Source organism: Prionailurus bengalensis, chromosome C2 (genome assembly GCF_016509475.1).
Source record: "Prionailurus bengalensis isolate Pbe53 chromosome C2, Fcat_Pben_1.1_paternal_pri, whole genome shotgun sequence".
Classification (NCBI taxonomy): Eukaryota; Metazoa; Chordata; class Mammalia; order Carnivora; family Felidae; genus Prionailurus; species Prionailurus bengalensis.
The window spans coordinates 109714637-109734882 of NC_057350.1; the positions used below are offsets into that span (position 1 = coordinate 109714637).

At 37.9% G+C, this 20246-nt stretch overlaps 1 protein-coding gene and 1 non-coding gene across 3 annotated transcripts in view; both read right to left on the minus strand.

Annotated features, from left to right (window-relative positions):
* The window catches only part of GMPS (guanine monophosphate synthase), a 79737-nt gene that overhangs the window by 48223 nt on the left and 11268 nt on the right, over positions 1-20246 (minus strand). For both annotated transcript variants that reach the window (XM_043595060.1, XM_043595059.1), the window contains exons 2-3: positions 5391-5572; positions 1805-1919 (exon numbers count right to left, since the gene is read on the minus strand). In XM_043595060.1, the coding sequence (XP_043450995.1) occupies positions 1805-1919; positions 5391-5572 (297 nt within the window). The remainder of the gene's footprint in view (positions 1-1804; positions 1920-5390; positions 5573-20246) is intronic.
* Positions 11984-12085, minus strand: LOC122492491. Its single transcript, XR_006299670.1, has one exon. It is a non-coding gene; the product is annotated as a U6 spliceosomal RNA (small nuclear RNA).

The following is a 20246-nucleotide window of genomic DNA, read 5'->3' on the forward strand; positions in this document are numbered from 1 at the left end:
GGGAAGTAAAAAGCAGTATCTGAATTAACACCAATTCCATTTGGTTAATCAATGGATTAACTCTCACAATTAGATTAATTCCACTTGTATTCTGACCCTGTCCTCCCTTCCGCTTAAGGTGGGCAAAAGGGAAGAGATGAAGACAATTCACAAGCAAGTGAATCTAGTCATCATATTTATTTGGCTATTCTTATCATAGCAGAGAATTCTGAGTTTAACAAAAAAGTATCTTGCTTCTGACACTGGAAAAGTCAAAATACTGTAACATATCAATTAATAATTATTACTCAAGGAATATTTTCCCAGTTAACTCAATTTTCAGATGACATGGTTAAGTAAGACACACTGTTAAAAATTATCTCAATTAGAAAATCAAGTTGCTTACAACCACTAGGGATAACTTTTAAAAAAAAATTTTTTTTGACATTTATTTATTTTTGAGAGAGCACAAGCAGGGGAGGGGCAGAGAGAGAGGGAGGCACAGAATCCAAAGCAAGCTCCAGGCTCCGAGCTGTCAGCACAGAGCCTGATGCAGAGCTTGAACTCACAAACCATGATATCATGACCTGAGCAGAAGTTGGACACAACCGACTGAGCCACCCAGGTGCCCCAGGATAACTTTTCTTAATTTATTTCTATTCCCACCTCGTCAGTAAATAGACCGTATTGAACAAATCATTCTTTGCTAAGTGAGAATTTAGCAGGTTCTGGTTCATTATCTTCCATCATCTTATTTAGTAATCACATTCTACTAGTCTAATAAACCTATACTACCTAAAAATAAAGTAACCAAAGAAGTACCAAAGCAGCCAAAATAGATTTCTAAACACCTAACTCATAAAAGAATAGCTTATGTCTAGACCTCAATCCCTATTTATTCTTGTTTCTGATACAATTCCAAGGTGTATATTAATAACACAGTGGAGACACTTGGCAGACACCATCTTAACAAAATAATCAAAATTAACATTGTCTGTCATGGTACACACAGACATCGATCGGGTGCCTCCTAGTTAGATACTCTGAGAAGAGCACGGCATCACTTCTATGGTACTCCTGCCAAAGAAAATAAATAAATAATAACCTAAATCTAACAATGCAGAAACAGCAAATAAACCAAAATTGAAGCATCATCTACAAAGAACTGGAATATCCTTTTTTTTTTTTTTTAATCTGTCAAGGTCATGAAAGAGAAGGAAAAGGCTGAGGAATGGTTCCAAAGTAAAGGTGTCTGATAATAAGAAACATGACAACTAAATATACATGGTCCTGGTTTGGATCCAGGACTTATAAGGGACATTAATGAGACAAACAGTGCAACGTAAATTCACTCTGTGGATTAGATGCACAAGTGAATCAATGTTAACTGACGGATTTTATTATTTGTACTGTGGTTACACAGAAGAGAGCCCTAGCCCTTAGGAAATACAACAAGTAACAGGACATCATGTGTGCAACTTACTCTCAAAGGTTAAAAGTGTCAATAGTAAGGGAATTGAGTAAAAATACATAGAAGCTCTGTGTACTATTTCTGTAACACGTAAATCTGAATGTCTAAGTTTATTTTTTTAATGGATAGTGTTATGTTATATGCAGTAATATAGCTGTTTTTTTCTGAAAAGAGATTTCCACTCAGGTCAATTCTGCCATGCTATTGTAGCAATTTGTAAACCCTCGTAATATGCACAAATTAGCTCATACAACTAAATATCCTACATACTCTAAAGACAGAAAATACTAATACAATAAGAGTCACAAACAGGATAAAATTAAGTCAATTCTTAAGGCAAATTCACCGATGTACCTGCATGCCATAGCAAATTCCAAGAACAGGCTTGCCAATCGTGAATATTGCTGGATCAAACCAGGGAGCATCTTCTGCATACACAGAATTAGGGCCTCCAGAGATGATAATAGCACTGTAGATTTAAGGAAGAGAGTCAGTGAAGAATCTCTAACAGCTGATTTTTTTCTTTTCTTTTCTTTTTTTTTTTTTTTTGAGAGAGAGAGAGGGAGAAAGTGCATGAGCGGACGAGAGAGGCAGAGGTAGAAAGAGAATCTCAAGTAGGCTCCAGGCTCAGTGCAGAGCCTGATGACAGGCTCGATCCCACAACCCTGGGATCATGACCTGAGCCAAAATCAAGTCAGACGCTCAACCAACTGAGCCACCCAGGCGCCCCCTGTTATACAAAGTCTATATTTTCTCTCCTTTGAAGCACTGAGGGAGACTCAATACAGATTCAGGGATTATATTATGTTTTCAGTATATTATAGCAAATCCAGCCTCCTACACAGCTTAATCATTTTTACTCTACTGCAATGTGTTAAAATCTATCATTTCAACATTCACTTGTTAATAAGTACGAACTTCAAATACATAAATACTAATATTTGTATCTGTGAAAATTTAGCATGAATTTGTTTTGTCTTCTTCATTCATGAAGGAAGTAAATGAAAATGCTAAAGGGAGAAAGAGAAAATACAGATCTTCTGGGACCCAAGGAGTAAAGCACATCACAGAAAGACCCTAGATGACTCAAAGCAAGATACATCAAAGGATGACAGAATATGAATAATAACCTATGTTGGCTGAAAACCTGTCCAACATTCCCAACAGTTTTACCTAAGACCCAAGAAAAGGAACATATGACTTTTGCCCACATGGCATTCTCTCAGGTCAATATGATAACTTCACTATATTACAATTTACAGAACATTCTATAGGTTAACTTGGGAGTCAAACTGTTACTATGAAAAAGGCTGCAAACTGAGGCCTATGCTTCTCACCTGGCCACTGACAGATCCAATTTGGCCTTCAGAATTCACTCCAAAAATTTAGAACATTTTAATATTGAAAATTTTACATAAAAATCTGTATTTCTGGGTTTTCTTTAGGAAGGGGGGGGGGGGGATCTGGCAGCACCTGACCTTCACTCTCACATGGCTACAAATAACCAGAATCAGAGAGAGACCTGCACCTCCAGTACAGATTTAACTGTATAATAAGTTGCTAAAGGAGCACTTGGGTGACTCAGTCGGTTAAGCACCCGTCTTCGGCTAAGGTCATGAACTCCTGGTTCGGTCCGACTTCGGTTTGGTCATGAACTCACAGAGTCCTGCACTGGGCTCTATGCAGACAGCTCGGAGCCTGGAGTCTGCTTCAGATTCTGTGTCTCCCTTGTTCTCTGCCCCTCCCTACTTGTATTCTCTCTCTCTCTCTCTCTCAAAACTAAGCGTTAAAAAAAAATTTTTTAATGCATAAGCTAGAATTCTATAAAATATACTTAGTAATCAAGACCTCTAAAACTGCAATATGTTATACTTAGTTTTATAAAACATAACCACCATGGGACTGCCCAGCATCCTTCAATAATCTGCTAAACAACTCAGGACTGTAAGATTTTTTTTTTTTAATTTTAATTTTTTTTCATGTTTATTTATTTTTGAAAGAAAGCGAGACAGTGTGTTAGTGGGGGAGGGGCAGAGAGACAGGGAGACACAGGATCTGAATCAGGCTCCAGGCTCTGAGCTGTCAGCACAGAGCCCAGCACAGGGCTCAAACTCATGAGCCAAAGTTGGCCACTTAACTGACGGAGCCACCCAGGTGCCCCAGGACTGTAAGATTCTTAATACTATTAAAAAGAAAAGGTAATGGACTTAGTCGAGGATGAAACTCAAGGAGTACTTAAGCCAATTATGAAAATTCTTATCTCAGTAACTCTCAAGAAGAGCTAATCACTCATTCTGAGTCTTCTATTTCTATTCTGCAATTATTTTGAAACTAACTTGCAATTACAAAACCCAATAAGCCATAAGGCATTCCAGATACCAATTTTATGTAACAAGCAGGTCAAACTTCGGAAAACAAGGTTAAGAGGTCTTTCCTGTCATAATACTAATGTTTTACAAAAAGGGTGATCAAATAGATCTCTCAGAAGAAAGGATTATAGTAATCAAAGCCACAGTGCTATAGTTCCTATACTCCTATACAGAAAGAACCTCTAGACACAAGCAAGACCTAGCAATTGTTTATGATGGTGGCGAGAGGGCAGGAAAAACAGTTAGCATTCTATTGCCAAGTATTTGGCTACCCTATTCTTAAATATTCAGCCAAGGTTAGTTTGCTGGAGAGTGTTTGTTTGTTTGGGTGAGGGGAATGAAGGAGCTTAGATATGACAGAAGGAATTCAGAATTCTCGCACCATTTTTTGATTCCCTAAAACTGGTTCTCACTGGCGAACAGAGACAATTGCATTAAACTCAAGGGTCTCTTCTTACTCTAAAAATTCTACAGTTTAAAAGACAGAACTGTTTTTAACTGTATTCTAAGACTAGTACACAGTTAAATTTAAACCTGTCTTTTCTGATGTCCAATTCACTCTATTTCAGAAACAACACTCACAGGATAAACACGTCTACGAAGTCTTTAAAAGTTGAACATTTCTCTAATGGAAAAAAATTATGTTTTTAAGAAAAATTAAACATCTTGTATTTGGAGGAAACATAGCATTAATGTTTAAGAGCCTATCAAGGTTACAAATGGCAGTTGCTTGCTTCTGGCAACACTCTTAGTAAGGAAAAAACATTAATTACGTGAGAAAAGGCATAGCATTAACCAGAAATTGTTAAAGGAAGAGACTATATAGAAGTTGGTTGTCATTTTGACTAGTTATGAGCATGTAAGCTGTTGAATTAGACCTTATATTAGACTTGAGAAATCTTCATATTTTAGAAACTTAGTCTCTTGGGATAGGAAGCAAAAGAGACTCACTGGACACAGAATTCTTCTCATTTAGGTATTCTAGCCACTGTATATATTCCTTTGATCAAATGCTCTGGGATGAATGAAAGAATGACCATATTAGCCAAATTCAAGTACGACCCCAAAATCCTATAAAATATAAAATATTCAAATGAAAGGTTCTTGTAATGGTGCAATTAAAATTAAGTCAATCTTTTTAATTGAAAAACAAACAAACAAACAAAAAAACAAATTGGGGTGTCTAGGTGGCTTAGTCGGTAAAGCATCCAACTTTGTATCAGGTCATGATCTCCTGGTATGTGAGTCTGAGCCCCATATCAGGCTCTCTGCTGTCAACACACAGCCAGCTTCAGATCCTCTGTCCCCTTCTGTCTGTCCCTCCCCTACCTATGCACTGTCTCTCTCTCTCTCTCTCAAAAATAAACATTAAAAATAAGTAAAAATAAACTACGAATATGGTTTTTCAAAAAATAAAATTTCCTTTTTTTTAAATCAGAACCATGGAAAATTTCTTGTAAAACCACTGCATGTCTTACAGTCATTTAAAAAATTCACTGTCCAAGCAAATTAATAAAAATCTCCTACAATCTAAGCTCAATCTCCTTAGAAAACATAAGTGAAAAGTCTACCGGAATCCTTGCTCTTTTATAGCAAATGCTGGTGTTTCCAAGGGGAAGATTTCCGACTGCACGAACAGTTCTCGTACTCTTCGGTCTATGACTTTCCCATACTGGGCACCAGCATCCAGAATGACAACAGCTCCTTCATAGTGGTGGCAGCCATCCTTAAGGTCTCCTCCAGCATTCTCCAGCTGCAAATATTAAGACAAATGTCTGCTTAATTATGAAAAGTAGAGCTATTTTAAAAAATAGTGGTCACTATGAGCTCCAAAAACACACAGAAACAAAAAACTTAGGACTTTGAGTTGCCAATTCAAAGCACTTCTTTCAAAGGGAAGATTTTTCAGGTCGCCTGAATGGCTCAGTCGGTTAAATGTCCAACTTTGGCTCAGGTCATCTCACGGTTCTTGAGTTCAATCAAGCTCCACATTGGGCTCTGCGCTGACAGCTCAGAGCCTGGAGCCTGCTTCAGATTCTGTCTCCTGCACTTTTGCCTCTCCCCCATGCTCTCTCTCTCTCACACACACACACACACACACACACACACACACTCACTCACTCACTCACTCTTTCTCTCTCTCACATAACATTAAAAAAATTTTTAATGGAAGATCTTTATACATATCCATACATGGGCATACATAAACACTTTAATAAAAGCTACCATTTATTGACTACCTGATACAATCACTTTATGCATAAAAGTATTAAGTGTATTATCTAATAGGGTGGGCCTACAACAGTTGTGCCAAAATATAGTCCTGGTTTATGCCTGTTACACTGGCATTATTATTAAGAATGCCCCCTTTGAATCTCAAAAGCATCCTAGCTTGAACAATAAATAATTATATGGTCATCCTATCTAACAGTCACAGCATTCCTATGAAGGATTTTCTGATGAGGAACTGAAAGTTTGCAGCCAGAGTTTAGCATGCTCAAACTCACTTCATCAGAGTATTTTTGTATTACCCAAGGAAATGCTATATATGTGCATCTAACCCTTAACGTTAAAATATTTTTTTTAATTTTTTAATCTTACGTCAAGTATATGTTGATAACGCGTTTCTTGAAAGCAATTTGGCAAAATGTAAAATTTTTAACTATATATGCTGAAATAGTTACCAGGAACTGGCTTCAAATAACGCAGGAGTAGGTGGGTATGGATGAAACAAGACTGCCTATGCAATGAAATCACTGAAGTTAAGATAAGTACACAGTGTTCATTTTAGTCTATTCTCTATTCTGTTTTGTATATTAACATAAGAAAAAACTTTAAAAAGTGTTTGTACTCTGGAAACCCACTTGTAGGAAGCATATATAATCCCATTTTAAAATATTTTACCATGTAAAAGAATGTATGTGTATGTATGAAAAAGGACGTATGGACATAATATAGACAGATTTATACAAAAAATATTAACAGAGGTTGTATCTGAGTAATGAGCTACAAGTGATTTAAAATTTTTCTTTCCTGTGGTGCCTGGGTGGCTGAGTCGGTTAAGGGTCCAACTTCTGATTTCAACTCAGCTCATGATCTCATGGTTCATGAGATCGAGCCCCGCAACACACCCTGCTCAAAGTGCAGAGCCTGCTTGGGGTTCTCTCTCTCTTCCTCTCTCTCTGCCCCTCCCCTGCATGCTCTCTTAAAAATAAACTTTAAAAATAATAAAATTTTTCTTTCCTTGTAACTCTTCAGTACGTTTTAAAGGCTTGTAATAGGGGCGCCTGGGTGGCGCAGTCGGTTAAGCGTCCGACTTCAGCCAGGTCACGATCGCGAGGTCCGTGAGTTCAAGCCCCGCGTCAGGCTCTGGGCTGATGGCTCAGAGCCTGGAGCCTGTTTCCGATTCTGTGTCTCCCTCTCTCTCTGCCCCTCCCTCGTTCATGCTCTGTCTCTCTCTGTCCCAAAAATAAATAAACGTTGAAAAAAAAAATAAAAAAAAAAAATAAAGGCTTATAATAAACACTTCTGAGTTTTTCCCCCTCCACTTGTAAAATGTGCACATAAAAAAGCATAAGCCAGTCCTTCAGACACTTCTGTAATCCTTTCCATCCCTCTTCCCTCTCCATTTATGTGAAAAAATAAATGCAGACCTCACAACTTCACAAACACTTCTGATGCAGTAATGAAAAAAGCAACAATCACAGCCATCTACAAAGGATTTGCGAGAAGGACCAAACCACAGGCCAGAAAGGATTATTCAGATCTAAACAATGAATATTTTAATCATACGAATACTGAACAATGTAGAAAAATCAGATCACAGAAAGAAGTTTATAGAATATACCAGAGTGAAAGAAATGCTAAAACTTCTTCCTTTTAGATCTTTGCCCTTAAGACTATACACACACAGGTGCGTACACACTACTCTTTAAGGCATTTGTCTTAATGGCGCGCCTGGGTGGCTCAGTCGGTTGAGCGCTGGACTTCAGCTCAGGTCATGATCTCACCGTTTGTGGGTTCAAGCCCCAAACGGGCTGACTGCGTCAGCACAGAGCCTGCTTCAGGTCCTGTGAGTCTGCCTCTCTCTGCCCCTCCCTACTCATGCTTGCACACGCTCACGCTCTCTTTCCCTCTCTCTCTCTCCTCCCTCTCTCAAATATAAACAAACATTTAAAAAAATTGTTTTTAATTATTTGTCTAAAATTCCTTAATCTCAATTGGGGCGCCTGAGTGGTTCAGTTGGCTCAGCATCCAACTTCGGCTGAGGTCATGATCTCACAGTTTGAGTTTGAGCCCCGCAGTGGAACACATGCTGTCAGCACAGAGTCCACTTCAGATCCTCTCTCCCCCTCTCTACCTAATTTTGTCAAGAATAGAAAGTGTTTTTGAATGACCTCTTGGTTATTGTGTAAATTTCTCAGATTTCGGTCCCTTTATCACGGTCATAATTTTTTACCAAATCCAAGTACTAACCTGTTTTTTTACACTGCAGGCAGAGTTCTCGCTTTGCATGATTCTGACACGCACAAATTTCAGTCACCACTGTTTGTGTTGTTAGTTCAGTTAACTAACACCAGTCTGAGCCACAACATGGCTCAAATTTCAGTTACCATATATTAACTGTAATTACACAAAGTACAAACTTCGTTACCAGCTCTTCAATCCACAAATTTTCACATAAATAACAAACATTATGACGAGTGACTGATATGTCCTTTCTTTCAAAGTTTATTGGCAACTGGTCACTGCAAAACAAAAAAGCTAGAGTACAGCTGTGTTACCTCCTTGTTGCCCAGTGATAAATCCACATAACATTTTACTCCTATGGAAAATCCAAAGAGGGAACCAACCAATAAAGATGAAAGTGCAGCAGGGGCACCTGGGTGGCCCAGTCAGGTAAGGGTCCGATTTTTGGTTTCAGCTCAGATCATGACCTCAAAGTTCATGCGTTCAAGCCCTGCAATCAGGCTCCACGTTGGCAGTGCAGAGCCTGCTTTCGATTCTCTCTTTCTTCTCTCCTTCTCTCTCTGCCCTTCCTCCCCCCTCAAAATAAATAAATAAACATTTAAAAAAAAAAAGAAAGTGCAGCAAAGAAATGAAAAGTGACACTAGAAGTGAAATATGAATACAGTGTAAATGAAGCTGTGGAAGAAATTGCTGGCCATGACGCTGTTGACACTGCTGTGGTTTGTGTGCCTCTTGGCTAGATGTGCAGCCAGAAGAACTTGGTGAAGGTAAACTTACCATCATCAATGAGGAAAGTGACTATGCTGAAAAGGATGACAATGTACCAGAGAAAGTGACCCAAGGAAAATACTTCACATTAAAGAAACTCTTGGAGATACTTCATGACATTTCAAAGTGTAAAGGATAAAATGTCAAAAGCCACCAAGGCACAGAAAAGATGCAAAGAGAAGCAATATTTAAACTACTCTTAATCAGTATTTTACAAAGAAAACATAAGTCTCACTGTGTCTAATGCTTTAAGTTATTTTAAAGGGCAATTTCAGTATTTTATTTCTCTATACTTCTATAATTAACGTAAAATTAATGTTTTGACAAAAGATTTTAAAGGTCATAAAACCACTGTAATCTTCCCATTGATTAAAATTGCTTTGCATGATTTCAGTTTGCACAATCTTTTTTTTTTTTTTTTTAGCGTTTATTTATTTTTGAGACAGAGAGAGACAAAGCATGAACGGGGGAGGGTCAGAGAGAGGGAGACACAGAATCTGAAACAGGCTCCAGGCTCTGAGCTGTCAGTACAGAGCCCGATGCGGGGCTCAAACTCACGGACCGCGAGATCATGACCTGGGCCGAAGTCGGCCGCTTAACCAACTGAACCACCCAGGCGCCCCTGCACAATCATTTTTATGGTCGTTTTACTATTATACAGTGAGGACTATCTGTACTTCTTTAAATCAACTAATTTAAAAGAAAAATGTACACTGTTTCCTCATCAACTTTTGAAAATGTTTAATCACATGACATCAGAGGTCACTGAGGAAATACTGAATCCTTGCCTCATCTCTACCTCGGCTATCAACGTGCCTACATCCAGCACAAATCTTCAACAACTCAGGGAAAAGCAAAAAGATCACCAGTAATGAAAGCAAAAGTTCCTTTCCCTCAAAACCTTGACTCTATTTACTGCTACTTCACACAAAGTTGAAAAGTTTGATAATTAAACTTCCAAACTTAACAGATTAGAAAAAGGACCCTAATGAGAAAAGAAGTTGTCAGTCACATCAAGTAGAGACAAATGGAATTCAACACTACACAACAGAGAACTTTATTATACCTATTTGTAAAATCTATTAAGTAAATACAAAAGCCTGAAAGGTTAACACCCCTCTCAACTCACCTGATGTCTATCATTTTATCTTATCATGATGACATTTTTTAAAACATCAATAATACTAAGGGAAAAAACAAATCATATCAGTACCCTAATTTAACAATAAGACAAAAGAATCTAGAGATTCTCATAAGGTAGAGATGGTATCATTTTTGTATCTTCCTGAATTCCCACGTATCACTGAACAACTAGATAGCAAAACGAAACAGTAAATGACAAGATATTCTCCTAAGAATCCCAAAATACAAGCTTGTGGGAACAAACTACAATAGTCATAAACTCTGGTGTTAAACATTTATGTGGGAAACAACCTAGCTTCAGTGAAGAACTTGAGAATAGGACAATTCCAAAAACAATCAACAGATATTAGTTAGAAAGCACAGGCCAATTCAAGAACAGCAGCTGCACTGGGAGGTGTGAGAACTCCATCCAATAGTGCATGGGTAGTAGGAGACCCAAGGTAAGGCTTAAACGGGTGGAAGGAATTTAATACCCATGAACCTTATAAACTAGCGGGCCAGGGCTCCCTTGTAGGACAAGGCTCACAAACGAGGAGCAACTGCTGGCAGCAGAATCAAAATTAAGCAGGACAAGGGCAAGGAGGAAGGAAAATAGAAGGGCCAAACTACAGTGGGGGGGGGGGGGGGGGCGGGGAGGATCAGAGCAAGGAATCCTGAGAAAACAATCTGCCACAATTTTAACAGAAGAGCCCTATAAAGTTACGAAAGTTTTTTTTTTTAATTTTTTTTTAACGTTTATTTATTTTTGAGACATAGAGAGACAGAGCATGAACGGGGGAGGGGCAGAGAGAGAGGGAGACACAGAATCAGAAGCAGGCTCCAGGCTCTGAGCCATCAGCCCAGAAGCCCGACGCGGGGCTCGAACTCGCGGACAGTGAGATCGTGACCTGAGCTGAAGTCGGACGCTTAACCGACTGAGCCACCCAGGCGCCCCTAAAGTTACGAAAGTTTTATGAACCAAGATTCCATCTAAAAAACTCAGGAAAATTAAATTCATATAAAAGAGAAAAAGAAATTACACAAGTCAAATCCCATACAAAATTACTAAAAGTAAAAAAGAGAGTAAGGAATAAAACAACATCCCTACAAGAGCAAGCTGAAAAGAGAAACAGATCAAAACTGGAAAGTACCATTTTAATTTTTAAAAAATGTTTGTTAACTTTTGAGAGAGAAAGAAAGAAGAGAGTGGGGGAGGGGCAGAAAGAGAGAGACAGACAGACAGATGATCTGAGGCGGGCTCCGCCTGACAGCAGAAAGGCAGATGCCGGGCTCGAACTCACAAACCATGAGATCATGACCTGAGCCAAAGTTGGAAGCTTAACTGAGTTACCCAGGCACCCCTAAATGAACTAAAAAATATTAAGAAAATTATACAAGGCATAAAAGAACACGACTCAAAATTAGACTTTGAAACCAGAATGACCAATCTCAACACATACTTTTTAAATTTAAATTCCAGTTAACATACCATGTAACATTCGCTTCAGGTGTACAATATAGTGATTCAACACTTCCATACAATACACAGTGCTTATTATCATAAGTGCACTCCTTAATCCCTATCACCTATTTCACCCATCCCCCCGCCTACCTCCCCACTGGTAACCATCTGTTTGTTCTCTGTAGTTAAGAGTCTGTCTCTCGGTTTGCCTCTCTTTTTTTTCCTCTTTGGTCGTTTTATTCCTTAAATTCCATATATGAGTGAAAACATACAGTATTTGTCTTTCCTGTTTATTTTGGTTAGCATAATACTCTCTAGCTCCGTCCACATCATTGCAAGTGGAAAAATATGGAACACCTTATATATTTTTATGTCATCCTTGCACAGGACCCATGCTAATCCGCTCTGTACCAACACATATGCTTAACAAAATTATAGGACTTTAAAGAAAAAAAACTTTCAATATTTTGAATAAAAAAGCACACAATTTATAATTCATCCAACTATACATTTGTTGTGTGTAGTTTTCTGTGCCCATGTTTTATTTTACAATAAAAAGATTTTTTTTAATAAAAGAGAACTAGCATTTACTTCACACCTAGTATTTCATGTGCTTTACATGTTTTCTTATTCATAATGGTATGTGTTTCTATTTTACAGATGGAAGAAGGAGACTCAGATACTATGTCAGTTGCGTAGGGAAAAAATGGCAAAAGCAGGATGTAAATGTAGGCCTTTTCAAACCCCAAAACAATCAGCACTACAGAAGGAAAGTGGGTAAATATGCATTGTATTTGGGGTGCCTGGGTGGCTCAGTCGGTTAAGCTTCCGACTTGGGCTTAGGTCATGATCTCGCAGTCTGTGAGTTTCAGCCCCGTGTCGGGCTCTGTGCTGACAGCTCGGAGCCTGAAGCCTGTTTCAGATTCTGTGTCTCCCTCTCTCTCTGTCTCAAAAATAAATAAACATTAAAAGAAAAAAATGTTTTTTTAAATATGCATCGTACTTTTGGAAGACTACCTTCATTTTATTTTTTATTATTTTGGTACTTAAAGGAAGTAAGCTTTATTACTTTAGAAAGATTGCTTTCATGAATGAAATAATGTTCCACTGGTATCTGAGAAAAGTAGTATTATACCACATAAATGATTTTGAAAACTGGATTTCATCAGTACTAAAGTTATTCAGGTAGTTGTCCTTCAAAAAAGACATTTTAGGGGGCACCTGGGTGGCTCAGTCAGTTAAGCATCCAACCTCAGCTGAGGTCATGACCTCACAGTTCTTGAGTTTGAGCCCCACATTGGGCTCTATGCTGACAGCTTGGAGCCTGGAGTCTGCTTCAGATTTTCTCTCTCTCTCTCTCTCTCTCTCTCTCTCTCTCTCTGACCCTCCCTGACTTGTGCACGCACTCTCACTCTCGAAAAAAAAAAAAGAAAAAAAAAGACATTTTAGGAGCCTTCAGTTGCCAAAATAAAAGTTTTAGGGTTAAAGATATTTTGAACACCCCCCCCACACACACACACACATTTTAGTCATCTGGGATATTCAACTACCCAGAATAATCCTTTCATTACCAAAAGGCTACTGGAAGTTTGAACATATTTACTTTTTTAATCTCACTACACCTATACTCTGGAAAAAGTGTACATCTTCATAAAATTATCCAACACCTTAGGTACTTTAGAAACGTCAACAGGGGCACTTGGGTGGCTCAGTCAGTTAAGTGTCCGACTTCGGCTCAGGTAATGATCTCACGGTTTGTGAGTTTGAGCCCCACGTCGGGCTCTGCACTGACAAGTCGGAGCCTGGAGCCTGCTTCGGATTCTGTGTCTCCTTCTCTCTCTGCCCCTCCCCCACTTGTGCTCTGTCTCTATCAAAAATAAATAAATGTAAAAAAAAAATTTTTTTTAAAGAAATGTCAACAGAATTAACTGAAGGTTTTTCATAAGAAACCATCACCTCACATACAACACTGAATAAAGTCTGATCCTACAACTAAAGGGTTAAATCAGAGACCCTCTATCTCTTGACCTTATCATATGCTTGTTCAACCCTCCTTTTTGTCTGTTTGTTTTTTTTCCCCCCCCAAAAAACTTTAAACCTACAGAAAGGATGAAAATATGGCACAAGGGTGCCTGGCCAGCTCAGTCAAAGGAGCATGCAACTCTTGATCTTGGGGTCATGAGTTCAAGCCCCATACTGGGAGTAAGATAAACTTAAGAAAAAACAAACCAAAACTATGGCACAGTGAAACAGCACTCTCCACCTAAATTCAACAATTAGTAACATTTGTCACATTTGCATTATTCCTATCTATATATACTTCTTTCCCTGAACTACTAGAAAACAATTATAGATATTTTTCTCCCCAAAAAACCTTTTCAGAATGTACTTCCTACAAACAGGGACATTCTCCTACCTAACTACAATATATTATCACACCCAAGAAATTTAACACTGATAGTATCTACACACAAATTTCCCCAAATGTCACCAAATAATGTCCTGTATGGCTTTTTGTTTTTAATTCCAGAACCCCATCTAAAGCCACACACTTTGAACTCACATTGTCATGTCACTGTCTCCTTTAATCTAGATTTATTCATCTTTTTATGATCTTTTATGACAGTGACATTTTTTAAAAGTTCAGACCAGCTTTTTGCAGAACACGCCTCAAGCAGGATCTACTTGTTGCCTTATGATTAGATCCCAGATAAACATTTTTCTGGCAACAATCTCACACTGGTGATGTAATCATGCCTCTTCTTGACAGAACACGGTGGCAAGGACACAATGTCATTTTGTTTCATTACTGGTGACACTGACTTTGATCAGGTGATTAACAAGCCTGTGTGCTTAAAACGAAAAAAACTGTGATTTAAGTCCTTCTCCCCCTGTTTAATATCCTATAGTGACTTTCCCTTAGAATAAAGTTCAATTAAGTCCAAAATACCTTCCAAGCCCTACAAGGAAGGCCATGACCTACTCTTTAAGCCTAAACTGCTATTTAAACTCTCTATGGTCCCACAGAGTGCTATACCATGTCTTCTCTGGCCGAAAAATCCCAACATGGATAAATCAATCTCAGACATGCCAAATGAAAGAAGCCAGACAGCTCAAAAAAATCACACAATATCTTAAGTTTTACATTAGCTCAATGACACAGCTGTCACTGCCATGGTCATAGTTATGTACAACTTGACATAAAATCCCTTAAGGGAAAGAGATTCCCTGGAGTCTCTTAGAAAATTTCCTTCAGAGCAGAAAGATGCCCCAAGGATTCAGCAAAAGAAATACAGCTGAGCTTGGCTGAAATTCATCTAGGATAGACAGTCTGGAGCTTTAGGTAATTCACCAAGTACATCATTTTTCTATGTTTTCTACAAACACTTGAGTAAGACCCCTGGAAAGTGCAGTGGCTTATTACTCCTCATAGTATCTTTGGACAAGTTCAACCCCTTAACATTTCAGTCAGCAAAACATTTAAAGACCATTTGAATAAGGACTGAGTCCTGGTCATTATCTGAAAAACTTCCATTGACATCTTCTGATAAGATCAAGGAAGTACTAGCATTAAAACTTGCAGAATGAGTTGTCAATGGCCTTGAAAAAAAACCCAGAAGTAACTGAGCACTCTCAAGAAATGGTGAATTATCAAAATTCTTGATGTCGTGGAAGATGTGCGGAAAAACAATTCCTGGACAACTCAAGTCAAAAAGTAATTTCTTAGAAGAGTCAGACTGAACACGAAGAAAGTTTAGCAATACTAAAAGTAATTTATTTCATATACATATATTTTTATCTGTGTGTAAGTGCTATTATGATTCTCAAAAAAGCCTCTCTAAATAAATCTCTAATGACATATATAAAAAGTTCTAGGTGCCATTACTGAATACAAGTGATAGTTATGCAGTTCATTTTAAGTAACAAATGTATAAAATGCCCTCAGGAAATGGCTTTACACCTGAGAAAAATCTACAAGTCCTGAGACATCCCAATACAATAATATACAATACCGCATATACATTTAGTTGTACATGCAATGCTTACCCATCTTCAATTGCTTCATGTTGTTTAAGTTATGATTACTGACTTTGTTTTATTTATCTTAGAATTTCACATGTGTAGGCATTAAACATTGTGAACAAAAATTATGATCACTAGTTCACTGGAGTTCATTTTTCTCTATCTCCTTTAATCTATGTAACCTATAAGCTTCTATTGGAATTCCCTCAATAAATTACTACGTTTTTTAAGTTTTCAGTGTTCAACAGGTCTGGAAAATACAAGGCCCTAGTGACATAAACTTTTTGTGTTAGCATTTTACTACTCTTAGTTTGCTAATGATTTCATACATTGAGAAAATTCTTTTCCCTAATGAAATTTCAAGCACTTACTAGGTATATTCATCACTCCTACTTTATTTCTACATGTTAGATAGGACCAAGCCACCACCATCTCCATATTTTTATTTTTTTCTCCTTTACTGAATCAATTTGTACTTCTGACCCGAACTTCATCTTCTTTTGAATAACCAACTATGTCTCTGGATCCTTCAAAATCATTGCAAATCCTCTTCTAACCTGTATTTATGGTGCCAACAACTCCTTTCAAGTTCAAGGGCACGACTGCTAAATATAATGAACACAGTCTGAATGAACGACCTAAAATCAATGAATTAAAAAATAAAAAGCAGGTCAGCTTGGACTCTAATACTACTTCCAGCATCCACTTAAACACTATCAGACTCCCATATATAAACCTTAACCACAGGAGTGGTTGAGGAAGTTCATCTTCTCAGATGAGCTAAATACAGATCTAATGGATTTAATTTATACATATGAACACTGAGTAAGAAAATAAAACCACAAGTCTATATGCTCTGTGTCATCTAACTTGCAGGGAAATAAAAATTTAGTCCAACATTATAATTTCTAATACCAGTGTTTAAACTCTTTGAAATTATTAATTATTTTCCTCTTGGATTTCAATTATCCTAAAAGAGGTCTTTTCAGAAACCTATGGCAAGGTTACCTGATGGATAAACTATACTTACATAACCAGTTCTAAATTAAATAAAACTTGCACTGTTGGGGAAATCAGAATGTATTATTATTTACCTCATGATTTTTAAATCCTTTAAAGTTGTATTACAGTTTTTCCATTCAATGGCAAACATTAACCAACTAAGAAACAAACAAGGTTATCTCTAGGTAAATCTAAGCCACTGTGAATCAGCTCAAATCAACCTCATTCTAAAAGTTAGCAGTGTATACACATACACAGACAACATTCAGTAACAACTGTTCTCATACTATTAAAATATTGAAAGGAAAAGTTCTGAACTGTGTTTATCTCTGCTCACCCTCCTCATACATTGTTTTCTTTGTATTATCCCTTAGTTTTCTCTACTGATTCTGCATTCTTATTGTGACTCAGATCAATTATTCTAACAAAAAGTACCTCTTTTGAAAGTGATTTCAGGTGTGAGCATATGTGAGCACATAAACAAGCACCAAAGGTTCTTTGCAAAGACAAACAAAGAAATAGAAATAATAGTGACACCTGGGTGCCTTAGCTGGTTAAGAATCCAACTTTGGCCTAGGTCATGATCTCGCCGTTCTAGGCTCTGTGAGGATAGCTTGGGGCCTGGGGCCTGCTTCAAATTCTGTGTCTCACTTGCTCTCTGCCCCTCCCCCACTCATACTCTCTCGAAAATAAACATTAAAAAAATAAGAAATAATACAGATTTATCCCCAAACTTCACTGCCTCTTTTCTGATGACCTTAGGATAACACTTTTTATTTACAGATGAAAGATAATCAAAAAGCTATCTCTTCATACTGAGTTCCTGAAGAGATTCAATTTTGTCTCCCACATAATTATTACTCCTAAAATACCTTTGAGAATTTTAGCTTAGGGAGGCACCTGGATGGCTCAATCAATTAAGTGTCTGACTTTGTTTGGCTCAGGTCATGATCTCCCGGTTCGTTAGTTCAAGCCCAGTGTCGGGTTCTGTGCTGACAGCTCTAACTGGAGTCTGCTTCAGGTTCTGTGTCTGTCTCTCTCTCTCTCTCTCTCTCTCTCTCTCTCTCTCTCTCTCTCTCTCTCTGTGTCCCTCCCCTACTCATGCTCTGTCACTCTCTCGCTCTCAAAAATAAATAAACATTAAAAAAAAAAAAAAGAATTTTAGCTTAGAAAGAATCAATACACTTTTTAAGGAAAAAAATGCGAAGTTTGAGGAGATGTCACAATTTCACAGGTGTTTAGCACATGGTCCATTTTTCAAGATGCTTCTACTCTACTTCATAAACACAATCTCCCTTCTATATGTAGCCCTTTCTACTCTAATATGTGCCTGAACTACACTTTATTGCAAATAATAAAACTTGAAAAAACTATTAATAAATTTGGTCAAAGTAATGGGAAGGAATCAAGCATGCATTCTGCTTTTCCAGTAGGAACTCTACCAAGTAACCATATAGTTCATGAGACAGAGTTCTTTATAGCAGAATTAGAATATCACCATTTTACAATCCTAAAGGATCTAAGCTATTGTGGTTCACCAAAGGACCAGTTCTGATCTGAAATTGTGACCAAAGGTACATTAACAAAAGGTACGTAAGTTCTACATAAACATTCATATACTTATATAACAAGTTGACAAAATAATTTTATTTCTGCTGAGTCTACAATAAAAATTGGGGGTCTTTATGTATTATGTCTTAGATTTTTAAATTTCATGTCTATAAATTTATTGCATTAGCATCAGTGGGCTGAAAATTTAAAAACTGGTTCTTTACAGCAGATCTATGACAAGCACTAAACTAGGCATTGGTTATTAAAATCATTAGGTGAAAGATTCATGAGAAACTTGATAATAAATGGTTATGTTGGCAATACCTGAATCAACTGATCAATCTTAACATACAAAATAGAGAATATGTATGTAACTCTGTGAGGCACTAAGTAAATATATATGAAGAAAGATTGACCATGTGCTTGTAACCGTTTAGCTAGGTAGGCACTTCATACTCTCTGCTCTACATATGCATGTTTTTAACATTCTATACGTAATCGACTGTATAATTGGCCCTAATTCTTCACTATTCCCCACATCCATGCCATTTCTCATGTGACTTTGCAGTTCATTCTGTTTTAGGTGGAATATGTTTCTTCACTCTTGACATCAGGCTCAGGCATGAGACTAGTTTTGGCTTATGTAATGAGAGCAGAAGTGAGAGTGCCATGCCATAAGACAGCTTGGCTTAGGCGGAAGGATGAAAGTAGTAGAGCTCAGCAGTGCTGAGCTGACCCATAAACTTGTCAGCAATAAATCAGTATGACACATCCTTCTGAAAATGTTTACTGCCACCTAAAGTGAAATTTCACAAAAAACTAACACCAAAGCATCCATGGCAGGTTCTAAATCAAAAAACCATGATCCTGCTTTCCCTGGAAATACATGCAAAAATACGTAAGAACACAGGGCAGAAGTATACAAAATGGCCATAATCATGCTTAGGTCTCTATGACCCTGTCTTTAAGATACAGATTACACTGAAGGTGACTGGGTGGCTCAGTCGATTAAGCATCTGAATCTTCGTTTCAGCTCAGGCCATGATCTCACAGCTTCGTGGGTTTGAGCCCTGCATCGGGCTCTGCACTGGCAGCAGGGAAACTGCTGGGTATGGTTTCTCTCTGCCCCTCTCCCCCACTCGCACTGTTTCTCAAAATAAATAAACTTAAAAAAAAAAAATACACATTATACAGATTCTCTAGCTTTGTAAATTTAAAACATAAATGCATACTTAAATTTTTTTAAGGGGGTAACTAATGAAGGAAAGACATTAGGGAAGAGGAACCACTTAGAGGCACTATTAATTAACCTCTGGAGAGCTAGCCCTGGTGAATCCATGATTTGCCATACAAGGATAATACGCCTCACAGACAAACTGATAGAAATTTTCTTATCAAAAACCTGAAAATAGTTTTTATATGCAAATACTGCATCAATTCCAAAGGTTGCAATTAAGAAGAAGAGGGGCACCTCAGTGGCTCTGTCGACTAAGCATTGGACTCGGTTCTGGCTCATGTTATGATCTCACAGTTCCTGGGTTCAAGCCCTGTGTAGGGCTCTGCACTGTCAGCATGGGCTGGCTTGGGATTCTCTCTCCCCCACGCTCTCTCTCTCTCTCTCTCTGTCCCTCCCCGCCTCGTGCTATCTCTGCCTCTGTCAAAATAACTAACTAAACTTTAAATAAATAAATAATAGTTCATGCTTTGTCTCTGTCTCAAAAATAAACGTTAAAAAAAATTTAAAAAAAAAAGGGGGGGGGCGCCTGGGTGGCTCAGTCGGTTAAGCGGCCAACTTCGGCTCAGGTCATGATCTCATGGTCCGTGAGTTCAAGCCCCACGTTGGGCTCTGTGCTGACAGCTCAGAGCCTGGAGCCTGTTTCAGATTCTGTGTCTCCCTCTCACTGACCCTCCCCCGTTCATGCTTTGTCTCTGTCTCAAAAATAAATAAACGTTAAAAAAAATTTTTTTTAATCAATAAATAATAAAAACAAAAATAAAAACCCATCCTTATTAAATCAAGTGCTTCCAA